We start from the raw sequence: 9,225 nt of genomic DNA on the forward strand, positions 1-9,225 counted from the left end.
GTGTGTGTGTGTGTGTGTGTGTGTGCGCGTGTGTGCCTTTTTCTGAGGATGGGCAGGACAAGGAACACCTGGAACTACGGCTCCACAACAAATAGTGGGTTACAGAGATGACCTTGGTGAGGTTCATCTGTTCTCAGAAGTGTCAGGTGACAGTTCCCGACTAAGAAGATGCTAATGTCAGACACAAGCAGACTCTGGGAGAGCGTGGAAAGGTTCCATCCATGTACCAACTGCCTCCTCCACAGATCGGCGTTGGGTACAAATTACAGACAGGAGGCCATAACTGAATTAGCCCTGGCATGCTCGGCCATGCTCTCGGAACCGCTGTATTTACTTCTCCTGGAGCTTCCCCAGGAGCTTCCCCTGAGCCTCCCTTCATTTCTCCACACCTGACAAGTTCTCCACGCCTGATTACCCAGACCTACTCAGGGCTGAAGGTGAAAGTGTTTTCCCTGGCGCCTGCTGCCTCCCTGGGTCAGAGTGACCCTGGGTTGAACCCCATTCATCATACCTGGCCATTGGGGTTGGAACTGGCTGGGAAACCATCTCCTGGTTCTAAAGACCTTGTCCTGCCACAGGGCTCGGCAAAGCTAAGGCACCACACCAGGCTTGAGGTCAAGGATTGATCAACCTTTTCTTTAACTCCTCTGTAAACACAGCTCTATCTGGTCCAGTGAACTCAGGTTCAGACACAGCTTTCCTTATTCCTAGTTCCTCTCAATAGCACCTTTCCCTCTGCTATGGTCCTCCAACCCCTAATATTTATGGGGAGTTCAGCTGCTGATACGTGTTCCTAATGGCCTTCATACATCAGTCCCCCAGGGACCGACTTCTGCCATACTATCTCAGGTTATGCAGACTCTGCCATAAGGATAGGCAGCTGCATGACTCAGTGTTTCTGCCTCCACAGCAGCCAGACTGATCCCGTCCACTCCTGTGTCCCACAGCTCAAAAGCCAAGCTGGGACAGGCCCTTTCATTGCTTGTTTAAAAGTCTCCCCTAGACAGGCAGTGGTGGTGCACGCTTTAATCCCAGCACCCGGGAAGCAGAGGCAGAGGCAGAGGCAGAGAGGCAGAGGCAGAGGCAGAGGCAGAGGCAGAGGCAGAGGCAGAGGCAGAGGCAGAGGCGCAGAGAGGCAGAGAGGCAGAGGCAGAGGCAGAGGCAGAGGCAGAGACAGAGGCAGAGGCAGAGGCAGAGGCAGAGGCAGAGGCAGAGGCGCAGAGAGGCAGAGAGGCAGAGAGGCAGAGGCAGAAGCAGGAGAATCTCTGTGAGCTCGAGGCCAGCTCAATCTACAGAGAGAGTTCCAGGACCAAAAACAAAAACAACAACAAAAAACACCAACACAACAACAACAAAATCTTCCCAAATTCCAGAAGTTCAAGTGCTGAGTGTTTCCTGATCACTCTGGTTCCTTGTACTAGACCATTGTTTTGTTTTGTTTATAATTTATTTAATTTTATTTTATGTGCATTAGTGTGAAGGTATCAGATCCCTTGGAAATGGAGTTACAGACAGTTGTGAGCTGCCATGTGGGTGCTGGAAATTGAACCTGGGTCCTTTGGAAGAGCAGATGGTGCTCTTAACCACTGAGTCATCTCTCCAGCCCCATACTGGACCATTGTTGAGACCCCTAACTGTATGTTGGACCGCAGATTGTCTCTCTTTTCCTATTAAAGTCAGACCCTCAGGGTATCTTCTGTTGCTTTTACATGTTCTCCTTTCCTCACTTCTGAATCTGCCCATGGAGTCTGAGTTCTTGGAGGGCTTTTAGGGTCTAAGTTGTCCTTTCTTTTCCTTTGGCCCCCAAGTCCTCAGCAGCAGCAAGCCAGCACCTCCGCCTTACTCTCTCCTTTATCTGATTTACTCAGCGCATCAGAAGGTAACGAGGGGGATGCTACCTCGTCTCCCTTTCTGTTGCAATTGCTCCTTCGCACAGACAAGCCCCTCCATGGCACCAGCTCGGCCTCAGGTGCAGTTCTTCCTACACAGCTGTGGCCAGGCAGCCTCTGCTGCTGCTGGCCCACAAGTATCCACTCTTGTGCACTAATCCTGAATACTGCAGAATTTCCCCTAACCCTTTCACTGTTTTCAGGGCATCTCCATATTCACACAGTGGATAGCACTCATCAGCAGGCTCGTACCCCATACCACACAGATAAAGACTCCATCGTGGGATTCCTCCCACAGACACTCCCAATACTGCCGGCTCAGCCTGAGTGGCATGTCTCAACCACCCTGCAGGAACCACGCAACCACCGCCAGAGCACCGAGGCGTACTGACACACCCCACAGGAAAGGACGACTGTGTAGGAGATGCTCCACAGATGCTCCTCCCGGGGCTGCTTTCCCTCAGTGGCACGCCCTGCTACTCACAGCCGAGATCACATCCCCAATGCCTCTTGGGCTCAGCCGTGTTCTTATTTGGGCACCCGTTATGTTGTGTGACAAAGCTCTGGGGAGACACGACACATGTCTACTCTTTCCAAATAGGGATCCTGTGACAGACCAGAGTATGGAGAGCACCTTAGTCCAGCTTAGTGAAGCAGCAAGTTTGGCTGGGGTTACTGACCCGAGTCCAGTGAGGGGTCGCTTACAGAGCAGAATTGACTCAGAGACAGCTGCATCACCAAGGCCCACCCAACATGGCGGATAGCTCACAAAAGCCGGGAACCTGTAGCATACTACACAACAGGCGGGAGAGGGCCCTTTCCACGCTTACATAGCTTCTGTGGCAATCCTCCTGCCTCCCCTTTCCAAGTGATAACAGAAGTGAGGCACCTGGCCAGAACAGAAATTGTTTCTGCACCACTGTGGGCCGGTCTTGCACATTGGAAGGTGCATTCATTACTGTTCTGTGTCTGTGGAGAAACACCGTGACCAAGGCAACCTTTGTGAAAGAAAAGCATTTAAGTGAGCGCTTGCTTACAGTTTGAGAGGGTGAGTCCATGACCATCATGAAGGAAGCACACAGGCACGGCACCGGAGCAGTGGCTAACGTCCTAACCTACAGGCAGCAGGCAGAGAGACCGGGGCTGGCCTCAGCTTTTGAAACCTCAAAGCTGCTCCCGATTTGATGAAAGGGTTCTACTGTGAGTCATGCCTCCTGGCCTCTCACAGGGGAATTCTAGGCAGGTCCCCTACCTGCTGAGCTACAGCTCAAGCCTAAAGTTGAATTTGAATTAAGGATTTAGGGAAGAAGGATGAGGGGCAGTAGGTGGAAGAGGGGAGCAGACACTAAGTCAAAGAACTGAGAAAGTCATTAAAATGAGTCCTGGGGGCATGGAGAGTTGGCTTGTCCCTGTTCTCGCACAAGGCCCAGGTTCTATTCCCAGCACCTACATGGTGATTCAAAACTATCTGTAATGCCAGTTCTGGGGGAATCTAACGCCCTCTTCTGGCCCCTGGAGGTACTGCATGCATGTACTATACAGACAAACACGCAGGCAAAACACACAAACAATAGAAAATAAATCTTAAAATAAAAGTGAGTGCTAGACTAGACATGCAGCTCAGTGGTGCAGTTCTTGTTTAGCTCCAGGCTCTTGGTTCCATCAGGACCAAAAACCTGAAATGTAAATGCTGTTTGATTTTGCCTTTTGAAACTCCTCCACTATTTCCATCTTGGAAGCTTTGCTTTGCAGCTTTCTCTGAAATGCTCCTCCACTCCACTCATTTCCTCCAAGGCGCTCAGCATGCTCTCCACCTGATGCTGTTCCTTGGCACCTCCATTTTTCCTCTCAGCCCAAGGCCGGAAACACCAAATTATTCCTACTTCAATGTGGAGAGCAATTCACTTTTTGCCCCCAAGGGCATTTTCCTAAACAAAGGGAAACCTAGAGAGAAATTGCAGTTTACCTACAGGACAGAAGTGCTACAGGCAGGCGCTTGCATGCCTAAGGACACATGCTCTCGGATGCAGTTGAGGACTGAGAGAAAACTAGGACCCCTTACCAGAGTGGGGCCCTCAGTGACCTCCCGAAGAAGAAAGGTAATTCCTGGGGCTTCCCGTACCCCAAATCCTTCTCTGCTTTGGCTGTATCACCTCCCCAGTAGAGGTGAAACATGGGCAGCTTCAGCTCTTTTCTTTATTCCCACATACATAGGCATTATGCATGAGATTCGCTGACGCTTAGTACAGAAGTGTTCGTGTAAACTGACAGGCCTGAGTGGAAGGTGTGTGCACGCTCACTCACACACATCAAGTTTAAGTATTTCTTCCTGGAGGACTCTTCCTCTCTGTGACCAGCCTCTAGTCATGTCTTTATCTTGCCTTCCCACATAATCTGTTCTACCCAGTAGTACTTTAATCTTAACAAAATCAAGAAAAATAGTATTTAAAATTGCATCTCCCCCTTGCACTGGCCACATTTCAAGTGCTCAAGAGCTGTGTACAGACACCAGCTCCCGTGTCCAAGCACAGGGTCCATCCTCTCACGTGTTGTTGAAAATAAACATAATGTTGGGCTATATGTGTTTATTATTATTTGCCCTATAATTATTTTGGCAGTATTATCACAATTAATAAGACACAGACACCTGTTAGATTTTATAACTGCCTTATCTACCTTAGGCTGGGCAGATATCTCACTTACTCTGTCTCAGTAGCCTCACCATCCACCTTCCAGCCCATCCAATGCCATCCACCTTAATCCTCCTCATCTGGGCTATCTTCCACCTGTAGTCTTATAAATACTTGCTTTTATTTTTCATCTGGGCCTTTCCACTCCATTATTGGAGTCCTTCCTTCTGGCCCCATGTGGTTTCCTCTCCATGCTAATCCATCCTGGCATCCTCTCTTCCCGTCCCTCTGTCTTCTCCGGTGATTCTCCTGTTCCCAAACCCCAGGAACTTTAGCCACGTCTACCCCATTCTGCCCTGCCCAGGTTTTAGGCCTTTTAGTCAACCAATCAGGTATATCTTAGGCAGGTTTACACAAGGATAGATGTATCTGGGCAGTAACCAGATCTTGGGGGCCTGTGATTGGCATCAACATACAAGCATCAGACCAACCCTCAACATCAAGGCAAAGTGTTCTTTTGGGCAATGCTAGGCAAAGTAAGCCCCACCTCCTCCCCACCTTACAAGTTATCTGGGGTCTGCAAATTTTCAGCCTGGTATCTATGCCATTTAAAGGATAAACATGGAGGACAGGCCTGATGGTGATGAGCTGTTGTCTCTGATACACAAGAGGCTGAGGCAGGAGGATATGAAGTTTAAGGCCAGGCTCAGCAACTTTACAAGTCCCCTCTCTCCAAGTGAAGTAACAGTGGGTCTGAGCCAATGGTTCAGTCAGTAAAGTTCTTGCCTTGCAAGCACAAGGGCCCAAGTTCAAGCCTGAGAATCATGTAAAATGCCTGGAGTGGTGACCCAGGTGTTGGAGCCTCTGAGATAGGCTAACCAGCGTAGCCGATTGGGTGAGCTCCGGGCCGATAAGATGCTCTGTCTCACCTGGCATGGAGGCACACGCCTTTATGCCCAGCACTCAGGAGGCAGAAGCGGGCAGAAATCTTTGTTTCTGGCCAGCCTGGTCTACAGAGTGAGTTCCACACCAGCTAGAGGTGTGTGGACACCTGGACAGCTAGACCTTGTCTCAAAAAGACATGTCTCAAAGAAGGTGACTGTGGCCCTGAGGATGGCGGCAGGTTGTTCTCCGGCCTCCACACATGCACCTACAAACCCCTGAGCCTGTTCACGCGCACTAACACTGAAAGTGATGTAGGGCCATAAGTCCCGTCCCTGAAATCCATGTGGTAGAAGGGAAGATCCACCTCCTGAGGAGCCCAGCCTCCGCATGCCAGCCCCCCCTACAAATAAACAGAAAGATACGTTCAGAACCTAGGGTTGGCGAGACAGCTCGCTAGATAAAGGCACTTGCTACCAAGCTTGATGGCCCGGGAGGAGGGAGGAGAGAAGCGACCATGCAAGCTGTCTCTCACAAGTACGCCATGGCACACATGCACCCACACACACAACAAACAAAGGTAAGGGCGTGATGGCTCAGAGAGCAAGAGCACGTACTCTGCCAGAGCCATGGTTCTCAGCCTTCCTAACGCTGCCACCCGTCAATACAGCTCCTCATGCTGTGGTGACCCCAGCCATAAAATCATTTCATTGCTGCTTCCTAACTGTAGTTTTGCTGCCGTTATGAATTGTAACGTAAACATCTGATATGCAAGAATTCTGATATGTGATACCTGGGAAAGGGTTGCGCGACCCCAGAGGAGTCACGACCCACAAGCTGAGAACCGGTGTTGCAGAGGACTGAGCTTCAGTTCCTAGCCCACATGCTGCCCCAGTTCTAGACGATCTGACGCCTCTTCTGACCTCTGAGGGCACCACGCACAGGTAGTGCCCGCATGAACACGCAGGCAGGACACTCACACGGGTAAATCTAAGAATAAATTAACTTTAACGTGGCTCAGGAGATTGTTTTCCTATCATATATAAAGCCCCCTATTCAATTCCCAGTAGCATAAAAATAAGTAAGTGCATGGAAAGATGTCTCAGCAGTTCAGACGTGTGCTGCTCTTCCAGGGGACCCGAGATCAGTTCCTGATGCCTTCTCCTGGCCTCCACACACACCTGAATGAACATGCAATACACCCCTCATACATACGAGTAATTCAGGTCAAATAAAATCTTTTAAAAAGAAAAGCAAAAATGAAGTAACTAAAACGTGGAATTGTGGTCGAACCAGTTTTATTAATACACTCTGGACCGCTCCACAGTTGGTGCACAGCCATCGTCCACTGCACGATGTCACGCCTGTTCCATGACGTGGACCGTTCACTCACACAACTTACTCTGTAACAGTAGTACTGTGTGTGTGTGTCATGATGAGAACAAGTTGGTGCCCGCTCCTAGGGGCTGGCAGTGTCAGAAGAAGCTGAGATTAGGCATGAAGGACAGTGGTGCTCCCATCCCTGGGGAGAACTCCGCTTCCCAACTCCTCTTCTTTTTTTTTTTCTTAATATTTATTTTTATCATGTATACAATGTTCTGTCTGCATGTACACCTGAATGCCAGAAGAGGCATCAGATCTCATTATAGATGGCTGTATGCCACCATGTGGTTGCTGGGATTTGAACTCGAGACCTCTGGAAGAGCAAGCAGTGCTCTTAACCTCTCAGCCACCTCTCCAGCCCCCCAACTCCTCTTCTTACCAAGATTTAGCCGATTAGGACCCGGGTGAGGGTGCAGTAGTTCGGAGCCTGGTTCGCCTTCTGGGAAAAGAAAAAAGACACAAAGGTTTCAGTCTTAGGACCATGTTGTGAGGATTAAATGAATTGCTGGGTGTGCTAGAACAGTAATTGGTTCAGTACAGCTACAGTGTAAGCATCATCGGGGATCAACAACACCAGTGAGTGTTTACATGTTAGCTGTACTAACCCCCCTGCTAATTCTGAAGCCTCTTTATAATGCAAGATCTTAGGTAACCTGGCTAGCACCCTCCAGTGAGGGGCACAGAATGATGGCCTGAGTTCTGCCTGCAGTGTCACAGCTAATCAAAGACCTTTTTAGAAGTACTTTTATTGTTAAATTGATGTGTCTATGTGAGTAAGTAAGTGGGTGGAGAAACGTCTCAGTAGTTCAGACTGTGTGCTGCTCTTCCAGGGACCCGAGTTCAGTTCCTGATGCCTTCAGTTCCTGATGTGGGTGCAGGTACCTGCAGAGGCCATGAGATCTCCTGTAGGTAGAGTTGTAGGGGGTTGTGAGCTCTGCACTGAGCTGCAGCCCCAGTCCCTAGGACCTGCTTTAATGTAAATTTTCCATTAAAAACAAAAACCAAAACAGCATCTTCTTCGGAAGGACAGGATAGGGATTGAGAGCCTGTTCCCTTGGCAGTTACAATGGCTGTCGTTTCTCCAGCATGGCTTTCCCGCCAGGTGCAGGTTAGCGGTGAAGGGGCTCTCTCCTGGAGTGCTGTGAGGTCATCTAATGGGACTGGCCCTGTCTTTCCTGCCCCGTCCTCAGGAAGCTGGACGCCTTCATCTACGACGCCGCAGTGCTCAACTACATGGCCCGCAAGGATGAGGGCTGCAAGCTGGTCACCATCGGCTCGGGCAAGGTCTTCGCCACCACTGGTTACGGCATCGCCCTCCACAAGGGCTCCCGCTGGAAGCGGCCCATCGACCTGGCACTGCTGCAGTTCCTGGGGGACGGTGCGGCCACACTGGGCAGGAAGTCCTACCCTGCGGCGGGGAGGGCTGGCCCTCGGTCCTGGGGAGGGTATTGGAGAAAGAAAGGGGCCGGGGTGGGCTTTGGCGGAGAAGACTGTGCTCCTAAGAGGTGACTCTGCCCCCATCCCCAGATGAGATTGAGATGTTGGAGCGGCTGTGGCTTTCGGGGATCTGCCACAATGACAAGATCGAGGTGATGAGTAGCAAGCTGGACATCGACAACATGGCAGGGGTCTTCTACATGCTTCTGGTGGCCATGGGCCTCTCCTTGCTGGTCTTCGCCTGGGAACACCTGGTGTACTGGCGCCTGCGGCACTGCCTGGGACCCACTCACCGCATGGATTTCCTGCTGGCCTTCTCCAGGGTAGGGAAGGGGGCACAGGGGCAGGGGAGCGTCGGCAAAGAAGGGGAGCGCGAAAGTGAAAAGGAGGCACCAGCCCTAGAAACGGGAGGCAGGGCCCAGGGCAGAGGGAAGAGGCAGTGGGTGCGGGCGCCCCGCTGACCCCTCCCCACCCCTCGCAGGGCATGTACAGCTGCTGCAGCGCCGAGGCTGCCCCACCGCCCGCCAAGCCACCGCCACCACCGCAGCCGCTGCCCAGCCCCGCTTACCCCCCCGCTCGCCCGCCCCCTGGCCCTGCCCCCTTCGTGCCCCGAGAGCGCGCGGCCGCCGACCGCTGGCGCCGGGCCAAGGGCCCCGGGCCGCCGGGGGGCGCGGCACTAGCCGACGGCTTCCACCGGTACTACGGCCCCATCGAGCCGCAGGGGCTGGGCCTCGGCGAGGCGCGCGCACCACCGAGAGGCGCCGCCGGCCGCCCGCTGTCCCCATCCACCGCACAGCCCCCGCAGAAGCCGCCACCCTCCTACTTCGCTATCGTGCGCGAACAGGAGCCGCCGGAGACCCCCGCCGGCGCCTTCCCCGGCTTCCCGTCACCGCCCGCGCCGCCCGCCGCTGCCGCCGCCGCCGCCGTCGGGCCGCCGCTGTGCCGCCTGGCCTACGAGGACGAGAGCCCCCCCGCGCCCACGCGCTGGCCGCGCTCTGACCCCG

The 9,225-nt window shown here is 52.6% G+C and overlaps 1 protein-coding gene across 1 annotated transcript in view; it reads left to right on the forward strand.

The window, feature by feature from the left end:
- Positions 1-9,225, forward strand: part of Grin2d (glutamate ionotropic receptor NMDA type subunit 2D) — a 39,067-nt gene that overhangs the window by 28,626 nt on the left and 1,216 nt on the right. Inside the window, exons 12-14 of the mRNA XM_055613454.1 lie at positions 7,975-8,162; positions 8,312-8,544; positions 8,703-9,208. Coding sequence (XP_055469429.1) covers positions 7,975-8,162; positions 8,312-8,544; positions 8,703-9,208 — 927 coding nt within the window. The remainder of the gene's footprint in view (positions 1-7,974; positions 8,163-8,311; positions 8,545-8,702; positions 9,209-9,225) is intronic.

Source organism: Psammomys obesus, unplaced genomic scaffold, assembly GCF_907164565.1.
Source record: "Psammomys obesus unplaced genomic scaffold, mPsaObe1.curated_primary_1811, whole genome shotgun sequence".
Classification (NCBI taxonomy): Eukaryota; Metazoa; Chordata; class Mammalia; order Rodentia; family Muridae; genus Psammomys; species Psammomys obesus.